Below are 23924 nucleotides of genomic sequence, written 5' to 3'. Positions count from 1 at the left end.
CCACATTGTTTCACCGCTCCCTGCCTTGGCACACGTTGCTCCTACTGTTTAGAATACTCCTTTTTGGGGGGGTGGGTATTATGGACCAAATGTGTCTTCCTAAAAGTTGGATGTTGAAACCTTAACCCCTGGACCTTAGAATGTGACTGTATTTGGAGATAGGGCTTCTAAAGACGTAATCATGTTACATGAGGCCATAAGGGTGGGGCCCTAATTCAATATGACTGGTGTCATCAGGAGAGGCAGAGATTCCAGGGGTGCACCACACACAGAGGAAAGGCGATGTGAGGACACAGCAGGAACGTGGCTGTGTACAGGCCCAGGAGAGAGGCCTCACCACAAACCAACTCTGCCAACATCTTCCTCTTGGACTTTACCTCCTGAACTGCAAGGAAATAACTTTCTGTTGTTTAAGCCACACCTTGCATTTTCTCACTTAACAATATCAGAGGGATTTTGCCATATCAGCACAAAAATTTTTTCCCCTACATACAGTATTCTAAGGTCTATGCTGTATGTTCCGATATTGATGAGCTAGTTTTAAGTTTTCCTTTTTTTTTTTGGTGAGGCTAACATCTGTGCCAATCTTCCTCTATTTTGTATGTGGGATGCCACCACAGCATGGCTTAATGAGCTGTGTATTGGTCTGCACCTGGGATCCAAACCTGAGAACCCTGGGCCACCAAGGCAGAGCGTGCAAACTTAACCACTATGCCACTGGGCCAGCCCCTCCAAGTTTTTCCTTTAACGAACATCTATGTAAAATCGTATTTCTGCATAGATCCATTCCTAGAATTGGAATTGTTGAGTCAAAGGGTTAGTGCATTTTATTTTGGTGCAAGTTTATTTTTTTAACTTTATAATAAGTAAAACAATAGATTTATAAAACATAAAAAGGTATAAAGAGAAAGGCATTCCACCACCATGTTCCCCAACCCCCACCTCCCAGCAGTTATCTCTGCTGTGCATTTCTTGTGTATCCTTTCAGAGATCTTTTTCTTTTTCAAATACTTATACAGCGGAAAATGAATATGTATTCCCTTCTCTTCCCCTCTTACACAAGAGAGAGCACACTATATACATTATTCTGCAACTTGATTTTTTTTTTCACTTACTGTATCTTAGAGGTCTTTCCACATTAGTGTATAGAGAACATCTTCATCCTTTTTAAAAGCTGCACAGTATCCCACTGTTCAGATGTATCATAATCTATTTGACTAGATTCCTACTGATACTCATTTAGTTTGTTTTAAATTTCTTGCTGTTCCAAACAAGGCTGCAGTCAATAGCTTATGGATTGTGCATTTTAGATTTTGATAAATTGCCTCCTGATACACTCCCTTGACTCCCTTATCTGTTCGGCAAAATTGTGTTAGTCTTTGAATGGCCGTCAAGCAGCACCTCTGGAAGCTCCCTCCCTACACAGTTGATCACAGACTCTGCTTTGGGTCTCCTCCACCTGGTAGGACTCCTCTGGGTGCCCTTCCCCAGGGCACTGCAATCTGTTGATTTACATGTCTGTTCTTCTCACTGGATAGAGTTCTTCAAGGGCAGAGATTGTGTCTTAGTCAATCTCTGTGTCGCCCGTTCCCAGCACCAGTGTGGCATATAGTAGGTACTTAATAAATAACATATGAGAGGCAGAAGGGAATGTGGGTTAAAAGATACAGTCATTCTGAGTTGCCGAGGTTCACCTGCATGAGGGGACACGTAAAATAAGAAAGATTCATGACCCCTATTCTTTCTGCCCTTCTTGGGCCATTCTGTGTGGTGCCTGCCATGCCATGAGGCAGGTTGACTGGAAGTCTTCTTGGAGCAATCTAGGAAGAATGCTGGTTGTTTGCTATCCTGGCTTCACATTTAATAACACATGGCTTCTAACATCCTTACCCTCACTGCTGAAAACAGCAATATAACCTAAACCAAGGGAGAGAGAACATTTCCCATTAACTGGTCTTACCTCGATTTCCTGATAGGAGTTGTTGATCATGGCTATTAGCATATTGAGCAGCACGACCACCATGGTGACGTTATAAACGCCGTAGAGAACGTAGCCGATGTTCTCGATGAATTTGTGGTCATATTTCAGCACCACCGAGATCACTTCAGACAAGCCAAAGATGGACCAAAATAAGGTTTTAAAACTTTCTTCAACCCTGCAAAGAAGCAGACAGTCCCTTCAGGCAGTTTGCACACGCTAACGTGAGCTTTTCACGCAACAGCTGTCTTTACGCAGACATTAGCGGCTACCCTGGAGTGGGGCCGGGGCTGGCTGCTGGTGCCTGTATCCTGCAATAATGAGATGCTCAGATTTCTAAGAAGACTTTGAAAGAATGTGATAAAGGGCAGGCTCTTTCTTTTCCATTCAATCCGTTTATTGGGAGTCCTGGCTGCGCTGTCGTTTTTATCTTGTAATTAATTAAACATTTAAAATTAAACACATGGACAAATGCTTGTTCTTGTATGTTATTAGCCTCAGAAAGCACACGCTTCCTTCAGCAGTCTCTTGAGTGTCTCTTCTCGGACTACCCAGCCCCACGTGAAGGGGAAGAAGCTGGTGTTGACTGATGGAGCTGGCATCGTTGGTGCCCGGCCCTTGCTGGGTACTTGCCACAGAGCAACTCACTTAAGCCTCATGCCCACCTCTGTGGTGGGCTTGCTTCTTACCACCATTTTGCAGATGGAAGCACTGACACTTAGAGCCTTCCATGCCTTTCCCAGTGGCACCCAACTGGAAAGGTGTGCAAGTCCAGGTGTGTCTGAGGTTTTCAAAAGCATGTACTTCTAACCACTGTGCTTTACTGCACCCTGCCTAGGGGTAGTGAGGCCAGACACCTATACCAAGTCCTCTAAACTGGAGCTAGATTATGAGAGTGGTGAGTTTGTGAGTCCATATTGTTCAAATTCACCCTACAGCTCACTCAAGGTAGACACTGCATGTGCTTTGAGGGCAGTTCAGTGAAGAGCTGGATTTTAGGATGCTGCCCTTTGACCTTTTTGAGACTATGAAGTTACCAAAATACACTGGCTTTAAGAATAAGATCCCAGCACATTTCACAGTCTGTACTTCATGGCTATGACCCTATATCAGGCTTATGACATAGAATCCAATCAGAAAGCTGGATTTTGGCTGCATGGTTTAGGATATGCACGTGTATCTGATAACATCCGAATGGTTAAGTACAGTTCTTTCAGCTTGCATCCAGATTTTTTGGTACGATTATGAGAAAGCACTTTCTTTTTTTTCTTTAACATTTCAGACTTCCGACACTCACCCACAAATGGCCAGGATTAGCTAGATCTCAAAAAAACCCCAAGCATTTTTTAAGGGTTGATATTTAATTGACAAGATGTACTAAAATACTAGTACTCATCACGTTGGCTGAAAATTCAACTCTGACTTGCATGAACTTTCAGCTCTGCTGTGAGTGTGGGTGGATGTAGACGTGTGTGTCTAGCCAGCTGTTTGACGCATTCCCTATGCATCCCAGAGGCTGGAAACTAAAAATTGAAGTGAGTTTTTGTTGTCATTACTTGTTTTTGGTTTCTTTTAAAACTGTGAGTTTGGAATATTTAAATAATTTTCATTTTAGCAAGAAAAAATTTAGTTGGGGATTTGGAAGTAAGGACTGGGTATCAAGCTGTTATTTTAGAGTTCCAGCTCCTGACACTATTCTGAGAAAACAGGTTCCTCATGCGAGATGCAGCATCCATTTTGTGTGGAAAAGGTACCCTCAAAGTGTGGGCATGATTCACCGAAGGTGTTGTCTTCCACTAGGAAGCAATCTTCGGTTATCACCCTAGTGGAGGGGAATAGTGGCAGAAAGAATCCAAACCACTGGATGAGCCCCAAACCCCAAACTGGAAGGAGCCAGAAGGACATAATCTCTGACAGTTGTTCCCTTCCTAGTGAAATCACTGAAAACTGGAGGACACCCTGTCTGAGGGAGGGGCTGGGCAGACAGGTACCGGTCCAGGCTTGTGTTCTTACCACAAACAACCTAAGAGATGGATGATACATGTGGCTGAGAGACGTCCTACAGAAATTCATCTTCCCTCTCTTATCTTGGAGAGCCCCACAAACCTTTGACTGACACAAACAAAGCAAGCAATTACAGAACACATTCAGGGAAAACCTTCTGAATTTTGATTAGAAAAAATGGCCTAGATTCAGCATGTACTTTTTTCTCATTTGCGTCTTGCTATGAATTCGGCCATTAAGTTCTGATTTATCCTTGGTGCCTACACTTAGACTTTCTATGACAATGCTCTGAAGGAGGCAGAGCTGGTCCATTAAGCACTATGTGTTCCAGTTAGAGAGTATTTACAGATCCCTAAACCCGTGCCTTAGCCCCTCCCCTGCCAGCCTCCCTGCTCACAAGCCCACGGCCTCCAGACTTGGAGGCTGATCTGTTCATTTGGTGTCTGGCTTCCAGACAATCTTCACACCTATTTCATTTCTATTTTATAGTTTAAGGATTAACTTCTGGACTTGAATTTGGCTATGACCTCTAGGAGAATCTAACTACAAGAGGCCCAGACTCATTGGGATTGGCAGAGTGAAAGGGACCCCTTCCAGAGCAATAGCCCATGGCCCCTGATTGGGCAGGAAGAGGTCTTAGCCAAAGCATGCATTTTTAACAATCTCTTTCTAGCTCTTTAGGGAATGTCTATAGCCCTTGCTTCCTCTTATTATGGGGCAAAATAGGTTGCAGTAGCAAAGACCTTCTTTAAAGAAAAGCTAGGTCTATTGGCTTGAATCATCCCAAATGGCTAGATTCACCATTGGGATTGCTTGGGTCTTTCATTTGTTCCCACCCCTCTTGACATGAGCTAGACTAAGTGAACAGACTAATTTTGTTGTTGTTGTTGTTGTTTCTCAGAGGGGACCTTATGGGCTGAGTTATGCACGATTAGCTGGGCTAAATGGTGAGCAATACAATATTTCATCCATAGCTCAAATCATGTTACTAAATAAATTCTGAATGGAATTGAAGAGTTCAATGTTAAAAAATTACATGATCAAAAAACTAGAATGAAATATTAGTATTTATATACAATTGGGCAGGGAGAGATTTCAGAAACTAGAAAGGGAAAGACGGAGAGATCTAACCACATAAAACTTTACTCGTATACATCCAAAAGATAATAAGTTAAAATATAAGGCAAAAGACTAAGTGAGAAGAGAATTTCTATTTGCAACACATACACCAGACAATGGATGATGTCTTTCTTACATAAAGAGCTCTTATAAATCAACATGAAAATGACAGATATTCTAGCAGAAAGAAAAAGGGGGAAAAATAACTTCCATGAAAACTTGATGATTTTTATGGTAACAAGAGCTCCATAATTATCATGATATGCCATGCTAGTGGCGCCTTCTTGTTTAGCATGTAGCAGGAAATAAATGAAACTTGCCCTCACTGCCCTGAGTGAGAAAAGACTTGTGTTCTTACCTTGACCTTGGAAACTTACAATAATATATTCTCAGAGAGAAGGCTAGCCTTGGAAAGGAGCCCATAGTACATTACTAATCCCAAGAGCTTGAGTACCAGAGCTGGCCCCAATGTCTCATGAGGTTATGATGCTCTCTGAGTCATGTATTAATCATCACCCACAACATTCAGGAGCCATGGGACCCAGGGCATGGAGCAGAAGGGGAGTCACTGTGGAGGTCAGGGCCTGTCTTTCACGAAGAAACTATCTTGGAATTGGCCTAGTTGATATTCACCATGAAGCTGTTTGTCTCACAACAAGCCCCTAGAGTCAACTAGCTGGTCTCAAGGCTGAATTTGAGGTTCCCTACTGAAAGACATGGTGGTCACTGGCTCCACATCCCCCTCCTACCCACTCTGGCTGTCTGCAGAGTTTGCCACAGATTCCTGCAACTGTGTCAATCACAGGAAGCTTCACAGAGATAGTTGGAGGAGTAAGAAGAGCAAAGATGCACGCCTGGGTTCAGATCCCAGCTCCACCATGCACTGGCTGTGTGAGTTTGGGCACGTTACAAAACATATTTGAGCCTGCGTTTACTCATCTATCAGTGGGGATAAAGGCACCTTATTATTAAGTTGCTGTGAAGATTAAGTCAGCAACTCATATAAAGTATATAGTAAAAGCCCAATAAATGGTAGCTGTTATTTTTATTTATTTATTTGCCAAATATTCACTGAACTCTGATTATATGCCAGGTACTGTACCAGGTGACGAGGATACGCTGGTGCCCAGAGCTTGTTTCTGTCCTTGTGGAGGTCCCAGTCTAAAGCAAACCCAACAGTGTGAGAGAATGCTGCAAGCCTGTGGGCAAGGTGGCTCCGTTTGCCTTGCATTACCCAGGAACACACACAACCCCGTCAGCTTCTCAGGTGCTTCCACACAAGGCCGAATGGAGTTAGTAATTCAGATGCGTATTAACTTTTCTGAAGAAGCCTCATTTTCCCTCCTATCTGCAAAGATCATCACAAACCCTTGATTTCAAGCAAATACTTTCTGATTTCCCCAGCTCATGCTATCTTTTAATATTTGACTCTTGGCCTGCAGTGGAAGGGCCTGAGAAGTTTAGTCAATAGGCCACCCCCGGCATAAGAAGTGCTCCTAATGAAGTGAAAGAGGAAAATGCCCCTGACTGATGCTGAATAGACCTTGATTCACCTCCTCTCACTGGGCAGGAGTGTGTGGGGGGAAGGTTGGGGCTGATCTGTCATACAGAAGGCAGGGATGGATAATCAGTTCTCTACCGGGTCTGTCTCGCCTGGGGAATGGGACCGTAATAATAGGTTGCCTGAGAGGCAGTTGTGTATGGGTCTCAGAAAACAAACTGATCAACAAGGGGCGGGTTTGGGGCAATTGTTATGAAAATTGCTGCTTCTTCAGAATGCCATGACGCCCTCCCCGCAGTGTCATGGAACTCTGCCCGCCTCTCAACAGTTTTCAGTTACCTACCCAAATCTGCACATAGCAGGCTAAAATTAAGCAGGAGGATGAGCTCCCGAAAGGCTGTTTCTCAAATTCAGAAGACAATAGCTGGTGCTGTGCTAGACGTCTGCTGAAGTGGAAAGAGTGCTCACCTGCCATCCGAGCTGGGATGATGCAAGAAGGTGCTTGGAATATAGAAAGGCCCTGGGAGAGGGCTGCGTTTCTGTAATGCCCAGACCTGGAGGCTGAGAGCAGCTGGACCAGACCTGAGGAAGGTCAGGGGAGAATCAAACGCCCGAGGAAGTCTGAACCTCGCCCCTGCCATGCCCTGCAAGCTTGCGTCCTCTGAATCACCTCTTGGTTTATCTTGGATCCTAAATGAGGAGATTGATTTAGACAACCCAGGAGTAGAGGAATCTGGCCCAAGAATCAATGCCAAGCAACTGGGGTGCACAAAGCCTGTGCATCCCAGATTTATCCTATGGAGGGTCCAACTCTACTCCTGGTAGCCTGGCTGCTACTTGAGGGCAGAGCTGTGTTTTCTTCACTCTTGAAACTGCAAACTTAGTACAGAATCTGGCACACTGAAAGCACTCAGTAAGTTCAGTGTCCATTGAATGAATCCCTGATGCCCATTTTGACCCCCTGGGCCCTGATCCCAGTGTCCAGGGAGGGCTCTGGTGAAGCAGTCAGAATGCAGGCAAACCTGGATTTGATTGTGAGCTTTTGACCAAATAACAGCCTCTCTGTACCTCTTTTTTTTCTAGCTATAAAATGGGAAAGCTACAATCTCTACTTCATAGGGTTGTGGTGAGGATTAAATGAGTTAAGAATGCTTGTGAAGTGTATAAAATACTGCCTGGCACGTAACAAATATGCAATAAACATTACTAATTTTATTATAAGTGTTAGCTTTTTTTTTCTTTCTTAACTGCGATAGGCTCCAGCATCAGGCCTAAAGTCTCGTGTACCCCATAATCAATTCTCAGAATAACTCTTTAAAACTGTAAATCAGCTCTTGTCTCTCTCCTTTAGTGGCTTTCCACAGGCTAACGATTGAATCAATGACCTCCGCACCTCACACTGCCCCGCCGGTTGACCCTGGCTCAGGGCCCTGTGCCCTGGCCCATGCTCGTCCTCTCTTCCCTCTGCCTGGAATGCTTCAGCTTCACCGTCACACGCTCTGGTAGGCCTTCTGTGACCACCTGTCTGAAGGAGTCCTTCCTCTAATTACTCTTTTGAACAGCATTTTTATTTCCTTCCTAGTTCTCAGCACTTAATCTATAATGATCTTACCTGTTTATTTATTTTTATTTCTTTTCCCTCTTTTCCCATTCATGGAGGAATGTGACCTCCACGAGGGCAGTTCCTGCTGACTGGCTCACTGCTCTGTCATCAGTGCCCAGACAATGCCCGGCTCAGTGTAGGAACTCAGTCAACAATTTTTGTCAATGAATGATTGAATGCTGGGAAACTGAGGCACGAGGTGATTTGGTCTTAGCCAGCTTGCTTTGGACCTGCCTAAGAACTGCCCCTTCTGATAATATCTCTAGAGCTAACCCCTGACAGTCCAGTTTCCTGTCACTCTGTCACTTTGAGGAATGACAGTTTAAACGTTATTTCTATTCTATAATAAAAAGGCCAGGATTTTTTCCCTTTAAGATGGCTATACTCTGTCTGAGAACAAGACGGAGGACTTGAGGGGAATGCCTGAAAAGACGCCACCCAAAAGAGCACATTTTCTGTGTCATCGAGTCTTTTCCCTCAGAACTTTGTGGGCTCTCAGCCTGTTCCCGAAGCTCAAAGGCATCAGGCTTTTAAAATTTCATGTCACGGATAAACATGAGGAGAGGGTATAAATAAACATCATATGATAGTACAACGTCTGCTGTAACAGGCATAATCATTCTTCTAAAGTAGCCCAGGAAAAGATCTATATTTTTATCACTTATTCGAGAGTTATGCAAAGATGAGAACTTCAATTACACCCAAACTATTTTTTTGACACGTAAGGTCATTTCCAGATGCCTAGCCTCTCTGAGCTTGACCTGGGCCCCACCATTGGCCACTGCTCCCTTCTCCATCAAGTCTCAGAACCTCTCTGTGCTAGTTTCTCCACAAGAAAATGGGCCTAATAAGCTCTCCCATTCTCCCAAACCCTTATGCCTAATTTGAATTTATAAGATGAAAGGCAAGATTATAACTTCAAAAATATAATAAAGTGTGATGATGACACTTCTGTATCAGAGATGCCCATCTTTCAACACTGACCCGGGATCCTGGGAGAATCTGTCCTTTGTAAGGCCCAGAAGGCCGATTCCATTCCATGTTCCCACCTGCACACACATTCACCGTGCTGTGCACGAAGAACGTGGCGGTAGGCCACGGTCCTGTGATGCCATGTTATGACCTTTCCCTAGTTTCTCTTCGCTGGCCATTGGTTATGGTGAGTCTCACAAAGGCAGATAATGTGATCCAGACACTGTAATCTCAGCTACCCGAGCAGGACCTCCTCTGCAGCCTGATCCTTCTTGCAGGGATGGCCCTTTGCTGTGAGGAGGCCCCTCTGGCTCATCGCTCCCTTCTGGACGTCTCAGGGCCTATACGGCTCATCTGACTGTCTCCCTCTTTGCCCTTCCTTGGGCCAGGGAAGTCTCAGGCTCTTATCTTCTGTTTGCAAAGCACAATACAGCATTTTTAGCTAAAGAGCCCATTTTACCCCTTCAGCAAAGCTCTGCTTGGCCCTTGGTGCTGAGCGTGGGGCCCTCCTTCTCAAGGCCCAACTGCTCCTCCAGGCCCTTAGGGCACGGACTTCTGCCAAGTTACTGAGTGTTCACCAGATCTGAGTACCTACCTTCAGCTCTGCTGGGTATGGGTCCTGGGGAAGGTCAAAGCCCCTATCCCTTTCCTGAATCACCAGGGAACTTGCCTTCCTCCCAATCGTACTCTCTTTGGCTCTCTCCCCCAAATGTTTGTAGGGCACTCCCAGTGTCAAAACTCAAGAACACCTCCCACCACATTCAGTCAGTCACCACATCTCATCCATTCTAACCTCCTCAGCACCCTTCTCCATCTCCCGTTCTCCATCCCCACCGCCACTCCCTTTGTTCAGGCTTGCGTCGTCTCTTCGCTGGCTTCCTGCCATCGCCTTTATCATAATGGATCTAGCTCAGCTCCCTTTAGAGCTGCCTTTTTTTCAAGTTCCTTTCTTTCAGAACATTTTCTCAATTTGTAAACATGCCCTCATTCCTGTGACTACTTGATTAACATCTGTCTTCCCAACCAGTCTGCAAGTTCCATGAGGGGAGGAACCACGGCTGCATTTGCTCATCGTAAAATCCTCAGCACCAAGCTCAGGCCAAGCTCCGGCCTCCCCTCTCCCTGCTTTCAGCCCAGGCTTCACACAGCTGCCCCAGCACTCTTTCTGGAGGCAGACCTGATCACCTTCCTCCTCTCAAAAAGTCCTTAGCGGGGACTCTAACACCCTATCAGGACTCGTAAAATCCTTCACTGTCTGGCTCCTGCTGGATTGTCTGATTTAGTCATCTGCCATTTCCCCAAACTCTTGCCTACTTTTTTTTTTTTTAACAAAAGCTTATTCTTAAATGTACAACAGGTTCCAAGACAACACTTCATTTTAGCTATAGGTGGAAACAGATGTTATGGCAGGGAATCCAGATGTTTAAATAGGAATGGAATTAAGGATCGCCATTGCCTCAGGCACAAGGAACAGCTTACTTTTTGGCAGATTTCTCAGTTTTCCACCTGTCACATGGGGCCCTTCCCCACGGCCTTCACTTTCAGCTCCTCGAATTTCTTCTTTTTCTTTCTGCTTGAATGCCTTCTCTCAGCCGTCTGCTTGGCTTCTTCCTTGGGCTGCTTCAGGGGCTCCTTCTTGCCACTTTCACTGCCCGGCATAGCACTTGCCGCCCCTTCCTCAGACCCTGCCACACCGGAAGTGGCTTTGTTGTCGTTGTTGTTGAGAAAATTATTCGTGGTTTTATGTATCATGAGGCATTGAAACAATCTGAATAAATCAGTATCTGGGCAGTAAGGCAGCTGCTTTCTCCTTCATTTAAAAAAAAATGCCCCGTTCCTTTGCACAGGTTGGAATGCCCTTCTAGTCATCCTCCAAGACCCTCTGTGTAGGGTCACCTCCTCCATGAAGTCTTCCCTGATCCTGCCAGGCAGAGTTCAGTGTTTCCTCCTCCCTGTGCTGCCCAAGCACCCTGTGATGATGATCACAAGGTCTAACAGCTGATGCTTTTATTTTTTTCTGAATCTGCTCCTTTTTTATGAGTTCCTCAAGGATGGGAGGATTGTCTTAGTAATCTCTATGACTCCAGGGCCTAACACAGAACTTGGCATGGAGTGGCTGCTCCATAATGTTTGTCACATGAATGAGCATGCTTTGGAATAGAAATTGGCTATACTGAGGGGACAATCACAGGCTGCTTATTTAGAGCTGAGATGTGTAGAATCACAAGGTTTTCAAAGATAATCAAAATCTGAATTTAGTAAGCTGTTCTTTAGAGTTTGGAGCCACAGGAATGTGACCCAACTTGCACAGATGCTCCCCCTCCCCCTCAGAGCAGAGGCCCTGGTGCAGGAGTGGGGGGCCCACTCTGGGCATTTCAGGTCAAAAGGCGAAGGATGGGCTTGAAATCCTAGAGATCTGGGTTCAAATTCTCTTTTTGCCTGTGTGATCTTGGGCAAGTCCAGTATCTCTCTGAGCCTCAGTTTCCTGGTGGTAGTATCTGTGTCACTCCATTGTTGTGTGGATTCAATGAGGGAGCAGATTGTGGGTTCATCAGGAGTTCCACAACAGGGAGGTGCAGCGATCCTGAGGTGGGGGGGGGGAGGTATGTGTGGGTAGAGTCTCAGGGACCCTCTCCCTCAGCCCCAGTGCGCCCAGGTTCACTGGAAGGAGGATCTGGCTTTTCTGTGGCCCCGTCGAGCTGGATGGAGCTGAATCAGTGTGTCCTGCCCCCAGTGGGGATAAGAATCTCTGTCCATAGAGTGTGGAAATTTCCCATAACTGTCTTGGAAAAACAGAAGCTTCTAATTTTGCCTAGCACTGCTGAAGCGCCTCCCATTAAAATGATTCCTGGGGAGACAGAATAACCTTAGGAGAGGTATTATTTTTGATTAGAAAAGGCTCAACCTAGCTGTGCTATGAAGCTGATTCCACAACAGCCTGTAGAAAAGATTGTCTGGGGTCATCTTTAGAGGGTGAGGGCCCACATTTAATCTCCAAACAGAGCTATGTGGGGGAGGCCAAGTTCACCCAAAGGGGAGACCAGGAGCCCATCACGGGTCATGTTAGAGAGCCCCTCACTTCCCTGCTCTGGGTTACCACATTGTCCCCAGACCATCCCTTTCTTCTCTGTGAACCTGTACCAGCCTGGTCACCAATCAGAGTATAGGGAAAGCCACTCTTTCTGTGCATTCTCACCCGGCTGTGTTTCATCAGTGAGCCACGGACTCTTTGTCTTTTTCTAACACTGTAACCAGAGTGCTGGGACCCCAGGGTTTCCGTACAATCTCTAAGCAGAAAGTCTTTGCTTTATGGAATATGCGCATTTCAGCAAAGTTGGCTACAAAACAAACCTCTAAAAAGCAAATCCTATTTGTTTACTGACTTCCATGATAAAATCAGATATGTTCCCCAAAGAACAAAATTCCTAATGGAATTTCTAGTCGGAATTGAGACCTTTTCTGAAAGCCTGTCTTAAAGGAAGAGCATTCTCAGGTGATTTTCTCTCCACTTGCTCACGCACGTCTTGGGAAACTTTGATTTTGTACTCTGAGAGCATAAAACTTGTCGGAACACCTTCTCTTCCTCCCCTCTGGTCATCTGCCATTTCTAATAGAAGTGGCTGGGAGATAATGGGCTGCCAGCAGGTGAACTATCTGTCATGCCCAGACAGCCGGGCTCACCAGCCAACGACCCATGCACACACATCCCTGCGCCTCCCTCAGGCCAGCCCCTGACACAGAGGCGGCTGTGAAAAATAACCCAGACCTCTGAGAAAACCGTTGGTTCTGAAGGAGAAGGAGGCTGAAAAGTTGGGAATTGCTTATAGGATCTGACTCCAGAGCTCGCTCCCTGGTGGATCTGGGGACCTCTTCTTGCTTGTGCTTATTAAAAAACACCCCTCCTGCACATGACCTAAAATTCTACCAATAACATACTCACTTGGGTTAACAAGTCCTTCTTTCTTGAAGTGCACACAGCTGAGTGTGGGTTCCATCTCCCCATCTGAGTAATGCTGAGGTTGGACAAGAGCAGCATTTCTCACCGTGTGGTCCTAAGACCACCTGTATCAGAATCCCTACTGCCCCATCTGCTTGTTAATGCAGATTTCTAGGCCCTACTTGGAGCCACTTTAATTAGCCTTTCTAAGGGGTGAGGCCTGGAAGTCCCAAGTTTTACCATCTCCCAGATGCTTCAGGTGGGGTTCTCAACCCCACCAGAGATCCACTGATCTCAATTAAGACTGTTTATACTGTGTGTTTATTCAGACCACAGGCAGAATTAATTCCATCTATTTTCTTCTAACCCCCTCACTGAGGTCTGCTGGATGGAGGGAACAGGAATTTGGGGGTGGGGAGGGAGGTACGTGAATCTGGAACTGGAACACACTGGAGGATAGTGCAGGGCTTGGCTGAGGGTTGAGGGTCTCCGGTTGGTAGAGAAACCTTTTGTTTTGTCCCAAGATATCTCTACTCCTCCCATTTGGGACAGAACTATAACTTGGTGGGATTCAGGTGGGACAGGCTTTTGTGAGCTGGCCTGGGACTGTACCCCTAGGGTGAACAGGGCTCTTAGGAGAAGCTCTCTGTTGGGTCCTAACAGCTGACTTTCAAAGTGGACTCCTGAGTAGACTTTAGGGACCCAAGCTGACTTGAACATGGCAGGGATGGGGTTAAGGGGTGAACGAGGGGGAGGGTACCTGCAGTGTGCTCTGGCCCAAATTCTCTTCTGTAGGATTGAATCTTCCAACTCCATAGAAACAGATGAGAGGACCCATCTTACCCCAGAAGCTCAAAATTTCACAGAGAGAAGGCCCCCTGTGGGTGGACCAAAGGGAGGATCCCCAGCTGGGCAGAGCAGCCTGAGCATGAGCTGCTCAGAGCAGATGTCCACCTGAGAGGGGTCATTTAGCTTTATTAGCAGTGGAGCTGGCGCTCAGAATAGCTCTGAGTCTCCTAAACCACGAGTCTCATTTATCCTAACGCGGCTTTTTGCTTATCAAAGAAGATCTCTTGGTGACATGCTCCAGAGAGCAGTCAAAAGGTAAGAGATGACATTTACAGGAATCCATTCTTTCCTCCCCACTTCGCTGCTCTATTGACTGTTTTCCTGTTCAATCAAATCCTATTCACAGCTGCACAGCCCATTTTAGGAGCCACCGAGGTGATAATGTCCTGTCGTTTCTTCACTGTGCTTGCTGCCGCTGGACCTTTTCTTCCCTTCCCCATCCAAGAGGGCCTGAGGTCCTCTTTGGTTGAGTCCCTCATGTCTAGAGAGGCTCCATCCAGTTCCTGGGACACGGGACAAGCCAATTGCTTTGCCCCTTTCTCCTGCTTTCACCATTTCCCATGACTTTTCCTGATCGTAAAGACTCCCTCTATAGATTGGCTGTGCTGCATTCAGCTGAGAATTGTGGCCAGGCCAGCCCTGCTCTTAAGTCACGGCCTTTCTCATTTTCCCATGTGTCATGGCACTGACCTTCTGAGGAACTGTGGGCCGTTGTACAGGTTCCCTGTAAGGGGAAGGAAGGGGCATTGCCCAGGACACCAAGGGCGTTGAAATGAGACAGAAGTTCATATGATCAGATTCCCAGTCTATTGCTTACCCTCCTGCCTTGAATCTGGCTGTTTCTCCTGTCCATTCCTTCATTCTTATTTATGAAGCATTTAGTGAGGATACTGTGTACAAGGCATTGTGCTAGACTGGAAACACAGGAGGGATGTCGGGGCCTGGCTACAGAGGGTGAGAGCCTCTGTTTATTGACTGACATCTTGACTGTTGTTCAATAACAATGCAGCCCGCACCAAGCAGATATGTTTGGCTTTGCCTCCAGCAGATCTGGAGCAAATTCGCTCTTGGGGCATTCAAGCTTATTTCCTTCCTTCAACAGTTAATCACTGCATATTGGAGTGATATAAAGCATTCTGACTGATTCACTGCTGCGCTTGACCTGGTGATTCCTCCAGAAGAAGGGTGAAGTGAGGCCCTGCTGTAATCGCCCAGGGAATCGCTCAGGGAACCTGTGTGGTTGAGGCTGAGTCCTTTTTACTGGCTTGAAAATAATCTCCAGGCCACTCAGGGTGCTCAGCCCAGCTGATCCCAGCTGCTATACGTGTGGCTGGAGATCTGCCTGTCCTTTCCTCAAGGTTCTGAGCAGGAGCTTGGTGAAGGCAGGAAGTTCCGGGACAGGGTGGGCCTGGGGAAGGACCTAGACTGGAAAGACGTCTATGCTTCGGGCACCTTACATAACAAGCTCATTTATTCATGACGATACTTAGGAACAAGGTGGGAAGTCATTTCCATTTTACAGGCAAGGACACAGAGGCTCAGATAAATCAAGTGACTTGGCATAAAGTCATCAGCCAGTAAATGCCTGTGCCAGGATGCAAACCCAGGTGTGCCTGACTCTTCCACGTGACCACTGCTCAGTGCTACTGACGGCCCTCCAAGAGACTGTCTGGCAGGCCCCCACAGAGAGGTGGAGCTCTGGGTGGTGGACACAGGCTCAGTGAGCTCCAACACTACCTCCACAGGGGAGGCCGTGGCATTGTGTTGTTCTGGCTGCAGCAGCTACTTCTGGGTCCCAATGTCAGTCCGGCTGACAGTGCCTCACGCTCATGCACACGCCTCTTGTCTCCCTTGCCTGGACCCTCTCTGCTGCTGCTGAGGCACACGATGCTGCAGGACTTGCTCGGTGCCCATGCACAGATGCTGGCTTGCCCAGCCAGGCACGGAGAGCTGCTGGCCTGTACCTACTCGCACACCTACCACTCACGCTGTGTGGATACGGCTTCCCCAGGAGCTGCCCTGGATGTACAGGCGAGTTAATGTCTTGTGGAGTGAATTTGACTAATGAAAGGCAACAGATGAAAGGATCAGGCTGATAAGTTCTCTATTTCTCATTCTGAGGTATGGTGTTTCTATATAATCTTCTCAGAGAAGTCTGTCATGACCAAGTGTATATTCTAGGGGATGGTGGCCAGGTCAGCAACCTGAATGTGCTTTCCCTCCTCCCATGCTTCACTTTCCTTTCTCCTTCGGTACTATTTCATTTGGATTGCAATTCCCTTGCTCCAATAAAATGCTGGCATGCAAGATTTGCCCAGGGTTCTGTTTTCTAGATAACACAGGCTAAGACAATAACAATAGCAAAAATAATAATTCCTTCCATTTATTGAGAGTTTACTGTGTGGCAGCTATATTATCTCACTGAATCCTCATACTATCCCTATGAAGCAGGTACTGTTATTATTTTCATTTTAAAGATGGGGAAACAGTCTCAGAGAAGTTAAGGAACATGCCCATGGCCACACAGCATATAAGTGGCAAAGTGAGGATTTAATCCAGCTCTTCTGTTCTTTCAACTCCTGAACTGACCTCTAAGCCACCCTTGAATAAAGTTGCCTCTAACCTTTAGAAATACCAAGGACCACTGAGTGTCTTCAAGGAGCCCTCTGCAAGAGACTCCCAAGGGTCCCCGGGAAACCCACAGAGCCCCTCAGGGGAGAGTGCTGGGATACTCACGTTGTAAATGCTGGGTTGTACTTTGCACCTCGGTAGTAGGAGTACAGATTGAACATTCCAATCATGAAGGCCACAAATACCATGATGAAAATGACCATGAACTTGAAAATATCTTTCACGGTTCTCCCCAGGGAGATCTGCAGGGGCCCAAAGCTCTCGTTGGCTGGCAGGATGTACGCGATGCGAGAGAAGCTCAGCACGACAGCTATCGCATACAGCCCTTCTGATATGATCTGAGGATCTGAAGGCCACCACTTGTCCCTGGCTAAAAGAAAACAGTCTGGGTTACTCACTGGGGGACGGGATCTGCTCTGGAAGAGAAACCAGTTAGGCATCTTTAGAGGTCTCTAACCTCATCACTTGCCATTCCTGCCCTTGTCTTTTAATTAATCCCAATACCTGAAGGTGCCACCCACCCTCTTGGAACGTGCTGGCCCATCTGCCTGGAACACCCTTCCCTCACTTCAAGGTCTGATTCATTCCCAATCATCCTTTAAGACACTGCACAGCTGTCATCTCTTTCAGGAAGCCTTCTATGATGCCCATGGGCTGGGACAGGTTTCCCACTCCCCTCTCTGCTCCCACAGTATCCTCTGAACCCCTTAGTCATGGAACTTACCATGCTGCTTGCTAGTCTGTCCTCCTTGCCAGTGTTTGAGCTCCACAAGCAGGGGGTGTCCCATTTGCTGGGAAGCACCATGAGGAGGTAGTGGGGAGGAGCATGGACTTGGAGTTAGACAGAATTGAAGTTGAAAATGCCCTTTCTACTCACTGGCTGTGTGATGCTGAGCAAGTCAGTTAACTTTTTTGAGCCTCATTTTCCCCATCTGTAGATTGGGGATAATATCATCAACCTCACAGAGCTGTAGTGAGGAGGACATGAAAGCATACGTGTAATGTGCTTAGAATGGGGTCTGGCAGATACACAGCAGGTGCTGATAAATGCTTGTTAAATGATCAAATGAAATCCTAACCACAAGTTTAAACTCGCCACAAATCAGAACAAATGAGTTCACATGAGGTTCAGGAATCTGAAGGCTCTTGCCTGAGAAAATGCTCTTGGGTTTTGTTCCTCAGGCAGTGTGTTTCTGGGAGAGTTGCTCCCCGGTTGAACTAAGGACCCCGAAGTGGCGACCAGTCATTCAGGTTTGCTATGACAGCCTTGTTCCAGGTGGCAAGAGTCCTGGGACCTGTCCTGGGTTGGAGAGATTTTGCTTGTGGTCACTGGTGAGGTCTGAGCTGTCTTGGGGTTATGCCTACAGCACAGCAAATCTGTAAGGTGTTCCTATTGCAGTTCTAACGGTACAAGGAGCAGCATCTATTACTAAGCTGCCTACTATGTGGCAGAACATATATGATTCTCAAGCTAGGGTATCACCTTCCTCCTGAGGAAGTGTGTGTGGGTGTCTGCAGTTGTCACAATGACAGGGTAGGAGTATTACCGGGATGTTAATATCCTGCAATGCTCCAGACAGACCTGCATCATGAAAATTGCTCTGCTGAATAAGCCAATAGTGTCCCTGTTGAGAAATGCTAAGTGAGACTTAAATTGAGAAACATTGAGAAACCTAAATTAGCCCTTACACTTACATTAGCTGTAATTTTCACAACAGCCCTGTAGAGTAGATACTATTACTGCCATTTTTAAGATTGGATTTGGGGTATGGGGTCCTTTTCAGAGCCACATAAATGCAGATGGTAAGAATATTACATAGCAATTCTTGGCACCCCAAGGGAGATGGAAAAGGAAGAATTTTGTTCTTTATTTTCAAACCTAGACTCTGCTAAACAATTACAATAATAAAGAGGCAGTAAGAAACCTTTAGTAAAGGAAGCAAGGTCTCTATTTGCCATAAAGCTTCACATAGTGCATTTTAAATTACATTTGGAAATATAACAAAATTATAGACTCTATGTTCTCATCAAGATCATAACTCGTCCACAAAAGACAAGTAAGGAGAACAAATTATGTTTTTCCAATATATCTGTCGCCCTCTATGGATAAATAACACATTTGGATAACATGAAATAAAACTTGCCTTCTTCAAACAGACACCAAAAAGGAATTTCTTTTTTATGCCCCCTATAATTTACCATTTTAAACCTCAGCTGTAATGATAAAAGCTACTCCTATAATCTACTAAGATAGATTTAGCTGTTGTCAGACCCTGGTGACCAGGTCAGAACTTTTAGTGAAAAATATTCTACTTGGACTGGCTTGTAAGAGTTATGATGGATGTAAAGGCAAATAGGACTGTGATGATTCAGACAAGGGGATTTTCTTCTTCTTGGAGCTCTTTCCATGAGAAAAATTGCCCCATCACAACCTGAAAAATTGGGATCTGCCTACTTTGGTGCTGTAGAGGTTGGAAGGTACCTTTGCCTGGCTGGCCACAAGAGGGCTCTCTTCTCCCGCAACTAGAGCACAAATGAACACAGAGATCCCAAAGATTTCCAAGGGCACATGGTGATCCATAAAAGCAAGGGCAACAATGTGCAGTACTTTGGGAGGAGTGAGACCTTACTATAATTCATAAAAGGAGCAGAAGTCACAAGTGGACAACGCTGCAGCCTGAATCATGGCATTAAGAAAGGTATCCAACATAATATCAAGATTCTCTAGTCTTTCATTGACAAACGCTGAGCAGCACAGAGGGGAAAATATAGAAGCTCATTTTGCTTTTAAAAAGTCTGAATTTGCTAAACCCACAAATGAAGAGTGGATCATTTGTAATACTACAAGACTCTCCGTTTCTCAATGGGTGTCTCTCCACCACATTTACTGTAACATAATCTCATAACACAATCTACATTAAATATGGGCAGGAACTCAACTTTTGTGTTAAATAGGCAACCCTCTGCAGATCATTGCACCTGACCATGAAGATTCTGAGGTCAGAGGAGCCCTGTGGCTTCACGTATCAGGTACATTTGACACTCAAATCCTTCATGCTATAGCAGCTGCCATTAACGAATGCCTATTAAGCGTCCAAGTAGTTTACTGGTAACAATAACAAATATCTACTGTTTCTTCTCCCCACTCATCTTTCTCTTTTAGTACACAAAGTACAGTGGTTGAGCAAGAGAGTAACTCAAGACGTAGTAGTCATACTAACTGTTACCATTTAGCAGGCATTTAATATTTTCAGAGCATGGTGCAAAATTCTTCATAGGCACTATCTTATTTAATCCTCAAAACACACTTTCTGACGTAAGTAGTACCCTGGTTCTACATATGAGAAAATGGAGGCTCAGAAGAGTTAAGTAAACAAGGTCTCACAGAGAGCTACAGAAGTAGGATTTGAATCCGGGTCTCTCTGACTGCAAAGTCTGGGAACATAAGCACTGTGCCATTCTGCACGGTTTTCAGTTCACATTGGGCCAGGAGCCCTTGCTATTGACGGCATTCCTCTTTTTCTGAGAACATTGTGAGCCCTGCCGTGAAAACTTGTTTCTTTGTCTATAAAATAGGGACAAAGAAGATCCTTTTTGCAGGGCTCTTGCAAGGATTGCAGTTTACGGCGCACAATGTCTATATGGTTCCTGGCACCTAGGAGGTCCTCGATAAATGAATGCTGTAACTCTTATTTATCCTAAAATTTCAATCTACTACCTCACACTGTATGGTCTTGTGGTGTGAAAGAGTTAAGGCATCTCCTAAGAACCTATCTTGCTACATGAAAAGAACTTTTGAACTGGGAAAGTAGGATTTATCTTTGCACAAAACACAGGCATCCAATACAGAAACAAAATTTTTCCATATATACATTTGCCCTTAGTGCTCCTAGATCCATATCAGAAAGGAGATTTTTCTTTAAAAAAAATTCCATAGAAAGGTTCCAAGAGCCCTTCCAAAACAAATCCACCCTTCACAACACAAAAAGGTTTATTTCTTATAGTCACTAGTCCCACTTCCTGTTCAGCTGATTGTACTGCAGGGAGCAGGACATTTGCGGACTGGTGTCTGCAGCGGCAGTAGAGACGACCAAAGCTGGCCACGTTACAAACCCCCAGCTATGGGACCAGCCACGCCGAACCCACGGCCATGCCCCGGAAGCGCGTGGGGCAGACCGTATGCGGAGTACCTTCTGACTCACCGTAGGTGAAGTACGCCACTTCCGGCGGAAGCGAGACGTTGTGCAGCGAGTCGTCCTGCACGTGCTGGTTCACGTAGAGCTGGGCCTCGCTGGCCTTCAGGAAGGCCATGAACCTCGCGGTGAAGGAGGCCACGAAGATGGAGAGCATCCCGAAGTCCAGCAGGTTCCACAGGTGCAGCACGTACTCCCGCGGGCCCTCCTCCCAGATTTCCTTGCATTCAGACCAAATCATTCCTGCAGGCGAGGGAGAAGGTAAGGCTCATTTTTCACTTCCCTTGGCATTTGTGACCACAGAGGGCACGAAGGGAACAAGGGTACAAGTGTAAATGGAAAGTCTTTGGAGCTGAGAACGTTGATAGCCAGCAGCAAACGGAAACGTGTCTTCAGAGGCAGATTTAGAATCAGGAAATCCTCAGACTGCGAGATGAGTCACCTGTCCCTCTGCTTACAGATAAATCATCTCCAGAAGTGAGGAGAGAGTTCTCATCCATTGATAAGTTCTGACAGGCAGTACGGGAGAAATATATGGCTAACATTTGTACATTTGAACTGGGAAGTCTTAAGGAATCATCTAGTTCTAAATGCAATATAAGGAAACTGAGGCCCAGGAATGGGGGGCTTTCTGAAGGTTCCGCGTATGACGTAGAACCCAGTTCTCCTGACTCCCGGATTAGAATGTTCTCCTGGGTATTTCTGTGACTGTTTCAGTGAGCATTAATTTTGGGATATTTTTTCTTACTCTTTTATAACTCATTGGATTTTAAAGACATTTGTCGTCGTTGTTACAAATTAAACAGTGTAGAAGTATGTAAACAAAATGTTGCTAGTTCACCCACCCACCTCTAAGCCAGCCTTGTGAGGCAGCCTAGACTAGCAATTTGGTGTCTCCTTCTTCACCTGCACTGTTCGACATGGTAGCCGCTCATCACATGTGGATATTGAGCGCCTGAAATGTGGCCCGTTGAATTGAGAGGCGCTGTGTAAGTGTAAAATGCACATCAGATTTCAAAGACAAAAGAAGGGTACAATATCTCAATAATTTTTCATATCGATCACATGTTGAAATTATATTTTAGATATATTGGGTTAAATATATTATTAATTAATTTCACCTGTTTCTTTTTATAATGTGACTACTAGAAAATTTAAAATTAAATATGTGGCTTGCACTATATTTCTATTGAATAGTGCTATTCTTCACTGATTATTAAAACTAAATTTGTTTAGATTATTAAAGCTTAACTATTCAGTAACATTTTGAGCACCTTCTCTGGGCTAGGCACTGTTCTCTGTATATATATGTATATATTAACTCTCTTAAAGCTTTGCAAAAACCCCATGAAGTACGTTCTATTATTATCCCAATTTTATAGCTAATGTTTCGTTAGGCACAGAAAATTGTAATGCGCCCAGCTAAGAGGCAGGAGATCTGGAATTTGAATCCAAAAGTTCTGCCTCTAGAGTCCATACTCTTGACCACTATGTTCTTCCACCTCTCCAGAAAATAAAATTGGGTTCAAAGCAGGTAATGTTAGAAAAGACTCTTGACCATTTTGTAAATGACATCAGAGAGTCTTATAGCTACTCAAACCTGGAAAAGATTTGATGCAGAACCAGCCCATTCTGTGTGTACCATGCTACACTTAACCTGCATACTTAGGAGGTTAATGTGATAAAAGAATCACTAACTGGTTGGCTAGTGAAACAGTTCTAGCTCACTGAACACATGCTCCTAAAGGTTAACACTGCTGACCTCTCTTGGCACTCCTCTGGCTCCTGCGCGTCAGACATGGCAGCCTGCCTTCCCAAGTGCTTCTTGCCTCTCCCACTGCTGCTCCTCAGCTTCCTTTGTTGCTCCTCATCCTCCTGCTGTCCCTTGAAGGCTGCTGCTTTCCAAGATTTCAGCCATTCTCATTCTTCCCTCTCCCCTTGAATAAGTATATCCACCCCTGCAGCTTTGTCTTTCATTTCCTTGCAAAAATGTCCCACAGGTGAATATCTTCTTATTTTTCTTAAGAGCTTCAAAACTGAATTCCTGCCATGCAGAGAGACTGCTCTAAGTGGATGTTCTGCCAGTGCCAGAAATACCACATATCCTAAGCTGGCCTGCCTGTCTCTCCCTACCTCACGGTCGCACCATTGCCCAGTACTCCCTCTCTTGCAGCCTTGATTCCTTGGGCTGTCACCCTGATCACCACAGTTCTGCAGATCTTCCTCTGGTGGACTCTCAGATCCATCCTGACCTCTCAGTTTTCAGTTCCATCTTCTTGCTTCCTAAAGTACAGGTTAGATCACGGTCGCTTCCCCCCGCAGTATATTCCTTATAACCCCAAGATAAGGTCTGGACTCCAAAGCTAGGCCATCAGACCTTCCCATGATCTCCCACTATCTCCATATGTCCGATATTCCAGCAAAGCAGGTCTGTCCAGCCGTCCCCCGACAGTTCCACCTGCAACCATTTGCTTGTGTTCTCTGTCTCCTGCAGACCTCAAACTCAAGCGGACTTGCAGATGACCACATTATAGCACGGTGCTCTGAGGACCCAGCCACTTAAAAAGCCTCAAGTCAAAGATGATATTAGGAGCAGATGAACAGTCATGGGGGCTGAAGCCTGGCTGACTTGGTCACAGCCCACATCTGGCCAAATTTGAGTAATTAGCTGATTATCCCTACTCCTCTGAGACTCTGCCCAGGGACTGTTTTAATCGGAATTTTCCCTTTTCTGGTGAAAATGGTCCGTTAAATAAAAGGAATTGAAACTAAATGTTTTTCTAAGGAGAAAAGTAATTTGAGGGCAGCTGTTTAGAGCAGTTGTGGCTTTGATGGAACAGATTCTAAGATGTGCATGTCTGTATCAAATTGGAGTCCCCATAGTCGGAAATATCCCCAAACATTGCAGGTCTGTTTACAAGACACCTCCACCCCCACCGTGCCTTTTTTTTTTTTCCTTAACGAAGCCACACTTCTCAAGCTTACCCTTTCAAAATTTGTGTGGTAATTCAGTGAAGTAGTAATTTTCCTAACACTGAAATGTACTTTCTTCTGTGCCTGTTCAAATAGATATTTTAAAAGTGTTATTAGAAAAACCATTACAGGCTAGAAAAAATAATGTTTGTTGCTTCCCTCTA

At 45.5% G+C, this 23924-nt stretch overlaps 1 protein-coding gene across 1 annotated transcript in view; it reads right to left on the bottom strand.

Annotated features, from left to right (window-relative positions):
* The window catches only part of TRPC7 (transient receptor potential cation channel subfamily C member 7), a 294982-nt gene that overhangs the window by 13618 nt on the left and 257440 nt on the right, over positions 1–23924 (bottom strand). Inside the window, exons 7-9 of the mRNA XM_046667789.1 lie at positions 20797–21030; positions 16700–16964; positions 1961–2156 (exon numbers count right to left, since the gene is read on the bottom strand). Of these exons, the coding sequence (XP_046523745.1) occupies positions 1961–2156; positions 16700–16964; positions 20797–21030 (695 nt within the window). The remainder of the gene's footprint in view (positions 1–1960; positions 2157–16699; positions 16965–20796; positions 21031–23924) is intronic.

The sequence above is a fragment of the Equus quagga genome, chromosome 7, assembly GCF_021613505.1.
Source record: "Equus quagga isolate Etosha38 chromosome 7, UCLA_HA_Equagga_1.0, whole genome shotgun sequence".
Classification (NCBI taxonomy): Eukaryota; Metazoa; Chordata; class Mammalia; order Perissodactyla; family Equidae; genus Equus; species Equus quagga.
The sequence above is the reverse complement of the archived record's forward strand: the minus strand, read 5'-3'. Positions and strand labels throughout refer to the sequence as shown.